Source organism: Neopelma chrysocephalum, unplaced genomic scaffold (assembly GCF_003984885.1).
Source record: "Neopelma chrysocephalum unplaced genomic scaffold, ASM398488v2 Primary Assembly neopelma1_26, whole genome shotgun sequence".
NCBI classification, from domain to species: Eukaryota; Metazoa; Chordata; class Aves; order Passeriformes; family Pipridae; genus Neopelma; species Neopelma chrysocephalum.
In genome coordinates, this window is record NW_020897695.1 from 14,785,801 (window position 1) to 14,800,637 (window position 14,837).

At 44.3% G+C, this 14,837-nt stretch overlaps 1 protein-coding gene across 1 annotated transcript in view; it reads right to left on the reverse strand.

The window, feature by feature from the left end:
• TBX20 (T-box 20) overlaps nucleotides 1-13,799 on the reverse strand; it is a 33,934-nt gene extending 20,135 nt beyond the window's left edge. The window contains exons 1-4 of the mRNA XM_027675665.1: nucleotides 13,673-13,799; nucleotides 11,316-11,550; nucleotides 9,845-10,009; nucleotides 4,608-4,716 (exon numbers count right to left, since the gene is read on the reverse strand). Of these exons, the coding sequence (XP_027531466.1) occupies nucleotides 4,608-4,716; nucleotides 9,845-10,009; nucleotides 11,316-11,550; nucleotides 13,673-13,799 (636 nt within the window). The remainder of the gene's footprint in view (nucleotides 1-4,607; nucleotides 4,717-9,844; nucleotides 10,010-11,315; nucleotides 11,551-13,672) is intronic.
• Nucleotides 13,800-14,837: the final 1,038 nt, after the last annotated feature.

Consider the following 14,837-nt stretch of genomic DNA (forward strand, 5'->3'; position numbering starts at 1 on the left):
TTGGCATTGGTGTGGGTGGTTCTATTTTGCAGGGGCCATAACGACATTACAGTCAGCTCCGTACATCTGGAATAGCTAATGTGCATTCCTCAGGAAGCGTTAACTTCAACTGAAACACAGCAGAAATGGTGCAGTATTTCATGTTAACTCAGTCAATGAGAAAGGTTGCACATTGGATTGGAGTGGAGAGCTTGGCTACAATTTCCACCAGCCTCTTATTTACTGCTCCTTTGGGGCCAAATATTAACAAGACTCATACTGGGACTTTGGGGGAAGGCACACAGCACCAAGAAAGTCATTACAGTGACAGGGAACCATTTCCCTTAAAATGTTGCATGTCTGCTTTTACCAACTCAGTCCTTTCTCAAAGCACTTCACTATTTTATACAGGCACACACGCAATGGCCATGGACCTTGCCTTTAATACCCTTATCACTTTTCCGTCTCTACGTAAAATTTTGTCTTACCATCTTAATCACTTGGAGTGCTCTAGGCAGATGGAAAAGACATTTTAAAGGAGGGTATATGCATGGTGATGAGCTTACTGAAGGGCTGGCCCACAAACTTGGTACTTTCTATTGCCTTTAATGGCTATGATATCGACACCAAGGCATTCCATCTGAGCAGCAGCCGAGTGGAAGGAGGAAAAAGCTGTGACAGAGTAGCTCCCACATATGCCCTTGCCTTTACTCCTCTGTGAATGCAAATTGTGATAAAGAAACTACATTTCTAAAACAAGACCACATAATCCTTTATGAAAGTTTTCCAAACATTAAAGTGCACAAATATAACATCCCCTGCCACGATGCTCTACCTTGCTCGTTCCCACCAGAGGTAAGTCTGGTCATTCAGGTACAAAACAAGTATCAAATACAGCCAGGAGGTCACAAAAGATCAATGGTCAAGGTTAAGGTCACTATTTCCTTTATGTGAGGGTCTGTACATGTAGTGCTCCACCTACCCCCCAACACAAGCTGCTAATGTTGTAATACTCAGTGATAATAAAGTGAGCACAAAGATACCCCTTCATATCCATGCAACTTCTTATGTTAGGACCATCAAAACAGCCCAAACGATTTAGATACACGGGGTGTACCTCACAGAGTAGCCTCCAAGAGTGGTCTCAAAGTCCAAGCAGTGCCCTGCCCACATGGTGTAGATAACAGAAAATCCCTGATGCCAGCTCTGTGATATTTACACTGGCATGCCCCAAAAGAAACATCAGGTGCACATATACTCACAGCAGCCCCCCAGCCACAGGCCCCCAGCCACCCCATCTACCTTTGTGCTGACAGCCTGCAGCTGGGCAGATGACCAGGATCCCTCCTTACAGGATCCTGATTGCTGTAAGGTCAGGCAGGTTTGTAGGCATCTGGCTCCCACTGGCTACAAACCAGTCACTAGAGGCAATCTGGATGCCAGCTGCAAACTTTGAAGGTGGTTTTGAATCCAGGAACTGTGCTGTGAATGCTGCTTCCATATTTACCAAAGAATAGCATTACCGGGCAAAGTTTTCTTTCTGAAAACAGGGAAGTTCCTAACTTCTGTGTGGTTGACTCTAAAAAATCCTGGGCATAACTCCTTGTGGCTATTCCAAAATCCCTGCTTTCACAATTATTTGTTGGCCATGTTCACACCTTTCTGTTTGCTTTTGCAAACGTTCATATGTTTAAATTTTGTTATTGTAAATACCAGAAAAGCAATTACAATAATGTATACACTCATGGTTCACCTCACCAGAAACCAGAAACTATGCCACCCCAACAAAGTGCAACCAGAAGTCCTAAAGAAAGCACTCTGTGTGAAAAACATCACCAGAAATCTGGAGAAAAAAGTCACATTCATAAATGTTTCACAGCCAGAAAAATGGGAATTACTCACTCGGCTATAAAAATCCAGAGATAGGAGCCATTTCCTTCCTCTGGTAAGGATATCTGAAAGCATTTCCACAGAGCAAGCTGTATGTCATGCACACAGAGATAAGACTTCTGCCTGATGCTTGGGGAGAATATGTGCATAGCTATGGGGTTATACATGCTGCTGAAGGTACACATGCAGAAATGCTTGCCAGCTCCAGAAGTCTCGGAATAGGAGAAAACAAACAAATGCTAGAACAAACAAAGGCCTCTCTTCTCTCCAGAATCATTTTTAGGAAATGACCACCTTAAAAAAAAACACCACAATTACCTGAACTCCCAAAACTGTCTTCTAGAGGTTGAAGAAAGAAAGCAACTAGAACAAGATGGAATCAGGTTGGATCCAGCTTCTCTACCTATAACTTGTATCCAAAGGCATCTTTTAGGTCATCCAAACTTGCTCAGGAACCAACACACTTTATCAAACATAATTAAAAACTTCTCACCAGTAAAGACTGGCTCTTTCAAACTGAAGGGAGAGAATTTGGATGGTGCTTCAATTCTCCTCTTCTCTTAGTACACAGGAGTTCAGAAATGCCATGGGCCATAGCACAGTAAGCCCTCCTTGAAGGCTCCAGAGAATTAGTTTCTTTCTTTATTCTACTGATCATCCAATGGTGGTATTTACATAGCTTCAATAAGGCTTCATATAAAACCTGATACCCTAATTTGGAACATAAAAACTCACAAAATATTAAAAAGGGAGTGCTCCATGAAGGCATAATACCTGTCAGGCAAATCTCAACACAGGATCAAGCCTTCAGGGCTTATTCTTAACTGAACACGCAAAACTTTCCATCCACGTTGCCTTTGTGTAAAGAATGGGATCAACCTCTACTGCTTCTTTGGAAATTAATGGGAAGGTTTTATCTCAAACACTACGGATCATTTTCTCCCACTGCCTGTATTTGAGACAATTACATCTTCTTGCTCTGTCATATCTCTGTTCCCGACAGCTTCTCCAACCTACTTCTTCTTTATACTCATCTGGGCTTCTGGGAACTGCACTGCTCCTAACTAGCTTGCAATATACTGCTGCAAGCCCTTTATTAGAGGCACACATGGCCCCTGTTATGATGAAAAATGCTTCTTTTTAAGTGCGCACGTATACTGCTCTATCATCACTCGGTGATAGAGCCCACAAATCTTCAGCTTTGCCCTTCTACGGATTATGAAATAAAAGAGAGGAAAAAAAATACATTCTCCACCAGTCATGAAAGGAACAACGGTGGGAACTGGATTCAAGAACAATGTACCCACAAATGGATCTTTACAAAAGAACAACACAAGGCTTTCTGGGCTTTCTTTTGTTTGCTTGGGGTTTTTAAAATACTTTTGTTCTTGTTATTTCTGGGATGTATTTTAAATGATTGTGGCTGTGATTCAATTCTCAGGTCCTGAAATTAGTAAAAATTCTCTTTTGGATGAGAAACATTTTCACAGAACACAGGTCAGACAAATGGCCACTGTTTCACACAGTCCGGGCAATAAATGCCACAATAGGAAAGGGGTTTCTGATACATTGTATACCCTAATTATTCAGCTATACAAATTAGTTACCGCTACAAATGCTTTAGAATTCAAAATCACTCCTCTCTTCACAACACCTCATTTACTAACACTGCCTTTAATCTCTCTCTTCTGAACTGCCCTATTCTCAGCCAACAACTCTTTCAAATCCATCCCCCTGCTCCTTCTGCCTTCCCTGAGAGAACCACCAAGCCCAGAAGGAACACTTTTAGTTCTTTCTTTGCAATTTGGATGCCCTACCAAGTCAATCCTGCACTTCACAGTCACTTTAGGGGAGAGGACAGGAGAGACAATACATTTTCTTACCACCTACCAGTAGACAGTCAGGTAACTAAAGGAGTTGTTCCCTCTAATGGAGGATAGCAGGAAACCATGGCCAGCAGCTCTGCATCCTATTTACCAGCTTCCAGCCTTGGGGCTTGTGACAATAAACTGGCACCAATCAGATCTGTACCTGCTCCTCTAGAGGCCCAAGTCCAGACTTGGGCACTTTGACTTGCAGTTAACCTACAGTTATCTCAAAGGCAACTGAGGCACATTTATTCTTATAATTCTATAGGCCCTGTTTTGGTGTCACGTCAGTATTTTCTTCTGACTCTATGCCCAGGCTGCGATGAGTCTGAAAGTAAAGGAGCTCTTGCCTGAAGTGAGAGGGAGCTTCAAATCACACATGTAAAAGCACATGAGTTTGCTGGCCATTGCATGTGGCAGAGCATACTGCCAAGTCACAAAATGCAAGCAGAAGCATGACAAATGGCTCATCTGCCTTCCTTCTATCCCTTACTGTGATGCTTATATCCACCCTGAACTTGTCTCTGATGGATGTTCTGCCTCTGATGAGAGAAGGAGCATGATTCGAACCGTTGACCCGGGCTCTACCTTATAAAATATAAAAAAAACCCCTGATTTTTAAGTTGCCTATTCCTCAACAACAGAAGAACCCAAAGGAGCCCTTAAATGTATTAAACCAAACACATTCAAGCTTCACACAACATCTTCCTCCACTGTAGTGCTAAGGGCTGGCCAGGAGTGGTGTAATGTGGGAGCCATAACAACCTTTCCCCATTTCAGTCTCTCTCCTGCAAGCTTAGCCCTGTGGCACAAGTGAGCAATTCCCCCATGGATGTTCCTTTACCCATTCACACCATGAGGGCTACTCACGTGGCCGTGCTGATCCAGCTCGTTGTTGGTGAGTTTCACTTTTTCAAAGGACACCATCTGCTTCAGCAGTTGCTCTCCTGTGAATGGGGAGTCAGGGTGCACATATAACCTAAAAAACACAGGGAGAAGGTCTGCTCATAAAAAATCCCACCTCTTGGTTTGTGCTTGGGCATCACCTCCATATGCAATTAAAAAGCATGTATCATCTTGCTTTTGGGATATGCAGTAGTTTCACAGACACAGATTTCCCGACAGCTTAGGGTAATACAAATTGCTTCTAGAACAAGACACCATCTCCCCCAAATTAATTAATGCCTCAAAAACAGCTAATAATGAAAGACAGTAAAGCAGATGACTTATTTAATTCACTAGAACCTAATGAAGAATCCTGTGTCTGAGTGTTAGACTGCTCCCTAACCATACCTATTATTTTATCCAGTTATCTAAAATGGAGACATTAACTAACATTTGCTATTGTGTCTCTTCCCAAAAGAAAAATTGATCATGTCTTTCCCCACAGCTGTACTAACAAGCACTTAAAATAACAATGACTACAGAACCAAGAGAAAAAACATGGTGTCATTACAGAGATAACGGGGGAATGTAGATAAAAATGCATTTTTCTTTATTTGTAACATTAAGCTGTGATAATGATTTTAACCTGCACTCGATCACACGTTCGCTGTGGTGACATCTGTTTATAAGAAGTTGAAGGCTGCAGTCCAGCACAGTGGTCTGACATGAATAATTAATTGCAGCTCTGTAATTAACAATCCACCACTTGGGAAATTAAGCAGAAGAAAAGGAAACAAGAAGACATGTAGATACAATGATATATACATTATGACTAGACTAATTACAAGTGCCAGGCTATTTAAAAACAGTGATTTTATAGGAATAATATATTGCTGAAAATTATTAACTCAAATGTTCTTTTGTGATAGTGAATTAAGAGCTGGACTAGACCTTCAGCTAGTGCAAACCAGCCCTGTTCTGCTTCTGTCTGCATTAGTTATCACTCCCCGAGGCCTGACTCTCATTTTGGGTGATATCTTTGGCCACATGAATGGATTTCTTCCATTAGGTGGGTGGGACACACTGAGATGTGAGGTTAGAAAGATAAACATTTGTTCTCGTTGTTGGGCTACAATTTTAGAATGGAAAAACCACTAAATGATTGGGTGTAACTCCCCAATAGACTACACTGATCCCTAATCAAGGAATGACCATACTAAAGACACTAGGGAGCACAGCTCTCTTGCTCTAAGACGATGGAGATTTAATTCTGCACTCTCCATTTTTGCTGGCAGAATCCCCAAGTCACAATGAAACCAAAGTTTTACAGGCACAGCTCACTTCAGATGTGCAGGATGTTTTCCTTACATTGATCTGAAGCACAGCTTGGCTGCTCTAGCTATGTTCATGAACGGGATGCTAGGCCTGTTGCAATAAAATATTCCTAGCATGTAGATGTCCTCATTGTTATTGACTCTGCTGATTGCACTGCAAGGCTCATAAAAAATGATGATGTATCAGAAAACCTAAGACCTGGAACCCTGTTATGTCAAAAGAATGTTAGCTTTCATGAAAATTAACTTTGCCTTCCTCTGAAAAAGCTGTGAAAATCTCAGTCTTTAGAGTCCTGAATTAGAGAAGGCAAAACAGTCACAAAAATGTCCTCCAATGTTTCAGCCAGCCTTGTGACATTTCTCTTTGGAGCCTGATCCTAATTTTGAATGTCTGGATAACTAATAATGTTTATTGTGATCACAGAATGTCAGGCTCAGCAAGATTTGGCTAATTGGGACCAAAAAGGCAAAGTATTTCAAATATGTGCTGGGGAATGAGTAAAGACTTTCATGTGTCGAAAAGCTGAGCACAATTGTTTTGAATCATCAATGGTTAATGCTTGTCACTGCTTTAAAACTACCAAGTGCCTGTATGCTGGCAGAGTGCTAACAGGGAAATCACTGAAGGATGGCACCAGAATATCAGTTATAGAAGTGTAATAACAGACCTAATTTTAATTTATCCATTTGCTACACATCATCAATTCCAGTGCAACACAGGGCTCCACTTGCTGAGCTACACCTATTTCACACACTTCTCCTACAGCCAGGCTTGTACACCTCAGAGAAGAGGGTTGACATATTGCTTTCTGAAGCCGAAGTTGTTGGCAAGACCATGAGCAAACAGGTTAAAGAGATAAATATGCACATTCCAGTGCAGCACACGAGGCTCCCCCAGAAGCTCGTGTGGGCTCAGCTGCCTAAGGCCAGCCAGATGTGAGGGGCTGCTTGCTTTGACTCACAAAGGATTTTGGAGCCATATTTGGGTATGAATCTGCTCCACAGTATATGATGTTTCATGATATGTGCAAGGTTTAGGTACTGCTTCTTTCTTGTATATTTTGTGATCTAATACCACACTCCCTCTATTTAGTTTACCAGTTGGTCTGGTCTCACAAGCTCCATGTATGCTACTTTTATTTATTATAGGGTCTCAAATAATTTGAAAAATATAATACCTTTTAAAGGCTTCCTACCTAGAGTTCTCTGTGTGTAAACACTATAACTTCATAAATTACTGTAGACAAATACAGGTAAAAAAATGTGACAAACTTTTGAGTAAAGAAAGGAGGTGAAAAAGGAAGATCAAACAAAAGTACATGCTAAACTGATGTTTCACACAGTCTTAGCAATGTGGAAGACAAACATAAAATATCACATAGTAACTCTATCCCCAGATAGCACTTTAGAAGATTTCCAAAAGTGTCTCTGAAAAGTATTTTTATTTAAGTGTTGGTTGCAACATAAACTTGTCTTCAACATTGACAGCAGGAAGACAAGGATAAAACTGGTTTTAATAGAAAGTTCCCTGAAGGGCTAATCTTTCAAACAGAATCACAGAGTACTTGTTAATTTGAAAAAAAAAAAAAAACAACCAAAAAAACACAAAACCCCAAAAAACAATACAAAACTCTCTTAGTGTTGAAAATTATTTTTATAATGGAAAGAGCAAACCATCTAAGGGGTTCAATCCTGCAAATTCTTGCACCCATGCACAATGCAACTCCTGAATAATTCCCCTGTGCCTGTGCAGATGTAGGCAGTGATGTGTGTGGGGAGTAAGCACCTGGTTACCAGTCCAGACACTAAGCACACATACGCCCCTCACTGACACTCCTCAAGTACAGACAGCTGAAACTGCGTGTTTGGAGGACAAGAAATCATAAGTTCATTAAGGGTTCCTGTTACTGGAGCAGGACCAAACTCGTTTCAAGATGTGAGGATTTTAATCTGTTCAAGACTGAGGACTCCCACCTCAGAAGATGCATTAACACTGTAGAAGAAGCACTAGTAATGCAAACATTGGCACACTGAACCTCTTGACATCCTTTTTCTCACCGTAGAGACACATAGAAAGGACAAAGTGCATAAATGTATATTTAAGTACTGTTCATACAAAGAAAAAGTGATCTAAGCCTGTGATATGATCAATAGTCTTTTTGGCTAAGCATCCTGAAAATGAAAGAGGAAAGGTGTACATTTATACATAGAGGCAAAGTATCCTGAAAATGGAACAGCACAGATACACATTTGCACATCGGGGTACTGATCCATTGAGGACCCTAAAGAGCTACCACAGTACAATGATAATAACTATTAAACTTCAAGAAGGTTTGACCCCAACTTTAAAACACTCAATAGGGCAGTTGCTAATTATTACAAGGATCAGCCTCTTATGTTCTTGTATTTCCTTTTTGAACTAGACTGTGCCAGATAAAGTGCAAATTAGCATCTATTTAAAGGTATCCCAAAAGGGGCGTGAACACAGAAAAAAAGAAGGGGAGAACCCTGCCTTAAAACTATTTCTGTCCTTCTGTTATTTCTTCTTTTGATGCTCACTCCTTTGGAGAAGGTTTCGATCAGTGCCCATTACAATACGTCAAATGAAGCCCTCAGACGTTAACCACATTGCAAAAAGGAGTTTTTGGCCATGAAAACAAAGCCAACATAACTCCTAGGTTGCTGTCTTTAATCACAGCTTCTTCGGTTGTGCTTTTTGTTTGTTTACTTCCCTGAGCAGCCTTCCAGAGATCACTAGTCACCAAGATTTCAGTTCAACTATTTATATAAGGAAATTGTGCAGTATTTTGTGCCTATGCTCACACACCAAAAAATTTGTTTCCATTTCTTGTGTTTCACTTCTAATTTCTACCTCTGTAATAGGTGAGTTCTTAACCCCAGGCTAAGCCACCTGGAGCAGAGCCGTATCCCTGTGCAGAGCCTTCCACAAAAAGTTTCTTTGAAGTCAGAGAGGCATCCCCATTATTTTCATATCTCCGGCTCTGACTCAGCAAAGCCGTTCGACATGTGCTGCAGTCTTACTGGACTTGGGGACTTAAGTACGTACTGAAGTGTTGGGCTGAATATGATGAAGTGTGGGTCTCCGCTGAAGTGCCTTCCCATCATACAGCCTAGTGCTGCAGCCTCAGTTGCCCAGTGATGAAAGGAATCATACATTAATTACATTAATTGAATGATTTTAGAAATTTAATTTCTACAGCATTTCTTTCTCTATAGAAAAAGGAATTAATTTTAGAGAAATTATTTGATTTTTTTTCCTGATGTCTCAGAATATGTCATGATTTCTTAAGCAAAAAAAAAAAAAGGTATCTGTGCTGTAGAACTGATCGGTATTTTGCCTGCTGTCTATGAGATGACTAAAAGCAAGAATAGAATTCTTGGTTAGCAAATGCTGGATATGTTAGAGAAATAATATAATTTCAAGCATAAACAGCACTGAACTGTAGTGTAGTATTTCCACTTTGGCTTGGCTAGTGGTACCTGAATCGCTTTAAATTATGGGGTCAAATACTGGGGGGGAGGGGCCGAGCCAAGGGACAAATAATTTTTTTTCAAGCTTTCTTATCTCAACCAAGATAAACTTAATTTAAAAAAATAAAAACCAAACAACATTTGTATAAAAGAACCCTTAAACAAATTCTGCATGCCTTGGAACACTCAGTATAAATCAAACCTCAAGCACAGGTTTGAGGCCAGATTCTGCATCACAGAAAATTAATCAGTTTTGCAACCAACTGTTGAGCATGGACTCAAGATCTCAGAGCACTGTTTGCAAACAGCATGGAAAAATCAATAGGAAGTATTTCTTGAAGGAAATAAAAAAGAAAAGTAAAGAAAAATAAAAGATCAGCAGTAAAATCTACAAACCTTGCAGGGAGAGGAGGGTCAGCTTTTCCAGCCACTAACCAGGAAGACCTGTGGTAGGCATATCTATATCTTTTATTGTCCACAGGAACTATATCCATCAACACAATATACTTGGCCTCAGGATCCACTCCCGAGAAGGAAACCCTGATCGTTGGAAACATTCTCCTGAAATAAAGGCAAATCAGAAAATAAATATGCGGATAGAGAACAGAAATAAGAGAGTTTCTGAAAAGCTCATACAAGTAAGAATTATATTTAAACCACCTGTAAAAACTAAAAGCATCTGTTGATTCTGCTTAAGCATGGTGGAAGTTAAACCTTGTGTCTCTCCAATAGGCAGAGAAAAAGCAGCTTGAAATCCCAATGATATTTGGAAAGCAAAAAGGAAAAAAAAATGGTAAAAATTAAAAAGTAAAGGAGAAATATACTGTTTGCCTGTTAGTTAAAAGTACACAATGATTTCAGAAAATAGTTGTACCTAAGGTACATAAATCTTTAGAAAGTTGGTTTTGGTTTTTTTTTTTAATTTTTATGGCATCCATACTACTGTTAGGGAAATATTGCAGAAATTATTTCCGTTATTATTCTCACATATTTTGGATGAGTGTTCTTCTAAGCCTGCTCACGATATTTTTGAGAGGAATTTTCAAAACTAAACTTACTTTTCGGTACTTAAGTTTTGACAAAACAAAATTTAAAAGTGTAAAGTTATGTTGTAGACCAGAAATAAAGTTAAATACCTTTGAACAATTTGAAATGTTGAACTTCAGATTGCAGGGGTTTTACCTACTTTTTTTTTTTAAATATTATTTAAAAAAAAATATGCCGATAAATCTCACCAGTTAGGAAAAAAAATATCGTCAGGGAACTACATTAATAAAAAGTAACTTGGGCGATTACAAGACCCGAAAAAACATCTGGCTTCTCCGGACTCCGTTTGACTGACTCAAATCCAAAAGCTTTACTGACGAAACGGCATAGTTTGAGATTACGAGAAGGCGTGGGATTCTTATGCGCGTTTTTGTAACCGAGTGAAAAGAACAAACCAAGCTATGCTCTGACCGAATTACTTCCCCACGTCCCCGCGTTTCCTTTGGTCTGTAGCAACCCAGCCCCGCAAAAATCACTGCGGTATTTTTGTTACAGACCGAATTATAAGGGAAACAACATTTCTACCCATCCACTGGGACCCCTCAGATGGATTCCATCCGCCCCGCTGCCGCCCCGGACCGCCTCTCCCTCTGCCCCAGCGGGGTTCCGTGCACCGCACCGCGCAGCGCCGGGCCGGGCCCGCCGAGGAGCTGCGGCAAATAAGGGGCTTCACCCTCCTCCTCCTCTCCCCTTAGCCCAGCCTTGCTGCTCTCCCGATACAAAACCCGCGGGGTTTCTGTTGCTTTGCCTTATTCCCCCCTGACCAAAGCCACTTTTTGAAAGCTGCCCGGAGGAAAAACCCGGGGCTGCTCAGCCTTACCTCCCGGATTTGGTGATGATCATCTCGGTACCCAGTTCGTGAAACTTGTCCCAGAGCTCTTTGGTCTCCAGGCTGCAGGAGATTTTGGCCATCTCCTCGCTGGGGATGATGGGAGTGGTGGGTATGAGGGGCTCGGTGCACAGGGACGAAGGGCTGCTGCTAAAATCCCCGTGAGGGTCCAGGCTGGATAAATCGCTCAAAGGCTGGGCGCAAGAGGATTTCTCAACGAATTGTTCTGCAGAGTTTGGGGGGGGGGGGAAGGAGAGAGAGAGTCTAGGGGCATTCAGCCAGGACGGGGCGACCGCCGAGACAAGCTATTTAAATATGTATGTATATATATCTATCTATATATAAAAAGGCATTTGTCGTTTATCTGCCTCCGTTCTGCCCCAGCACACTCGCAGACCCGCGCTTGTTCTTTAGGCGTCAGCTCATCATTTTGAGAGCAGCGGTGGTGATTTTTTGAGATGAGCTCCGGGAAGAGCACGGAGCAGTGCCACTCTCCAGAGGCTCACCGGGAGAGATGCCGGGGGGCGGCGGGGGGCAGCGCGACCCCGGCCACGTCGCCGCCCGGCTGTGACCCGTTCCGCGGGGCGCGGAGGGGGCAGAGCAGGCCCTGCGCGCTGCCCCCCTGCTAACCCAGGCGTTCCATGGAAAGGTCACTAATTCTCATTAAAACGGGAGCTTTGGGCGCCGAGGGTCTGCTGAGGACCGGGGCCACGCTGGGGCAGCGCTGAGGCTGCTCCTGTTTTGCGCCGCTGGCAGAGCGCGCAACGCAGGAGCGCGGGCTCCGCACTTTCTCCGCGGGGGAAGCGAACCCTTAATACTAATTCAACGGCGAGCGCAGGGTCACCCTCCCGGAAAACCAGGTCTGCCTTGCCTCCCTGCCGGTTTGCTGACGCTGAACAAGGTCCTTTGGAGAAATAGGCTCCGGGGGAGCTGCGTGCGGCCGCGCAACCTACGTGGGTGCAGTAGCTGCTGCTGGCGCTGCCCTCCCGCCGCGGCTGGTCCCGCCGGCGCTGCCGCCCACCCCCGCAAGTTCCGGGAAGTTTCTGGGGGCTTCAGCAGCTCCGCTGGGAGTTTCCCCTGTAGACGAGGCCGGGAGGGACCAGGGCTGCGCGGGCTCTGCCTCGGCCCCATGCTGCGGCACGGGATGCGGCGGCGGATCCGCCGCCCGGCGCCAAGGAACGGGTGGTGCACGAACGCGCCCTACCCCTGCAGGGAAAGGTTTTACCCGAATCTCCACTTAATAAAAGTCGAGTTACAGGCAGCCGTTTCCCTTCGATCAAAAGCTGAATGGCGTGTGGGACGGAGTTAAAAATTTTTGAAAAGTTAAATTAAACAAGCGTTTTCAGGAAAAAAGGAAAAAACAAACAAATCCCCAGTAGCACTAACACTACGTTTAACACAAGCCCTTGTAAACATGCCGAATGGGAATACTACAACATTCCCGGCCTACGCTAGCGCCTAGACTAAAAAATAAAGTTCACAATGAATCCCTGGACTATGTGAAATCTTTTGAGACAGTTGATTAGATGGAGCAGACGCTGAGGGAGATGCCTTTTCTAAATTCTTTTAAGGTTGAATGTAATCCTGTTCATTGGCGCCCTGAGAGCTTAACACATTTTTTGTAGTTTTCTGCGAACTCCTGGATACATGTAAGGACGATAAACCTCAGAAACTCGGTGGGGAGGAGGGTGAGAGATAAGGGAAAGACGTTAATGTTTTTTAAAAACTTTTAGGATTCTGAATCGAGGCAACCGAATAGAAGCGAAATCGCTTACCCAAAAATCGCAAGCAATACTACAAAAATCCTTCGGTCTATGAAGAGTAAAAGAGTCTGTATGAGCCTACATCGTGGAGCTGTGGAGCAAAGGGATTTCCAGGTCTACACACAAGTTTTATACCCCTTGTAAGCATAGGCACGATAATGGAGAATCTTCTCATTTGACTTCAAAAACAGAGAGGATTTGCAATAAATATTTAAGAGATTAATTTCATATCAGCAAAGAGAAATAAAACTACCTTAGGGTGTGAGATTATTCTACAAATGGCGAAGCTGGATATATAAATGGAATAGCTGAAGCTGGAGGAATTTAGGAAACTGTTTATGCCATAAACAGCCTCGCCTGAAAACGACCGTGGGTGATGAAGACACTCAACTGATTTAGGTGGTGTGGCTTTCCCCTCTGTAGGGGAAGCCTTCAGGCTGGGGGGACACGCCGTTGCCCGGCCCCGGTTGCCGGAGCGCGGAGAAGGGTGAGTCAGGGAGGCCAGTGGGCTCCGCCAGGGACAGACGGAAGGAGGGGAGTTTCGCACCCCACGGACACCCGGTGGACACTCTCGTCCCCACTCACCAAGAGGCTTGATAGTGCTCTCGGGGGACTCCTTGTCCTTGGAGCTGCCGGTCGACATGAGGGCGGCGATGGAGAAGGCGTTGGCCCGGGAGGAGAGCTGCGGCTTCGGGGGCGGCGTGTACTCCATGGCCACTCTGCGGAGAAGCGGCGCGGCTCGGTGCGGTACTGCCCAGACGGGGCGGGCGTGAATACCGACCGAGAGTGGTGGAGCCGGGATACCGGGAAGCGCTCTGCTCCCGGCGCCGAGCGCTCCCCCGCCTTAACGCGGGGCCGCGGAGATCCTATCGGCCAGCGGCCAATCGGCGCCGGGACACGTCAAGGGCCCCGGCCCGGCCCGGCCGCGGGGGAGGGGGCGGAGGCGACGGAGGCGGGCAGCGGGAGGAGGAGGGACGGGCGGGATGGGAGGGGACGGCTCTGCCAGCCTGTGGGGTGGGCAGGGGGCGGCCGGCCCTCGGGACGATTTCCCGCTGCCGCTCCCCCTTCGGGCAGCCCAGCCCCGCTCCCCTCCGGGGCCCCGGCTGCAGTTCGGGGTGCTCTCTCTGCTCCTCGGAGCCCTGGGGGCGGGAACGGGGGGGGCAGGCCGCACGACCGGGGATGCTCCCGAGAAGGTCCCTAGGCTATTCGCTTTGCTGAGGCAAAAATCAGCGGAGAAGCCGTTGAAAGGATGGAAAGAAATTGTGGATTTTTCTGGTGCGTGTGTGTGAGTGCCAATTTTCTATTTTGAATTCAAATATTAAAAGACCACAACTTTGAAAGCAGCCGTTTTCGTCGTTGTGTGCCTTCTGCTGGGACAGAATGTTCCTTAAGGCTGATCGTGCACTTGGTTTTCCTGCAAAAGATCCCAAATACTGTCATCCCAGTCAGACGTACTCTCCCCCACCGACTCCAGGTGAGACCCTTGCTGCGTTCTCTTCCCAGCTAAACCAGTGCGTGGGCCGCTGATCGCACAGTTTTCTTCAAGTCCGTTTCATCGGCTTCACCAAACTAGATGGTATCGATCAAGCACAAAAAACTGAGAGAAAGTCGGGTCGGGCTGATAGTGCCAACGAGCAGATTATTTCAAGGCAGTGATTTAAGCAAATTGCTCACCAGTACTCTTATACACGTATCATGTAAGCATACTCCCATAAATAAATTAAAAAACAAACAAGCAAAACAAAAACCG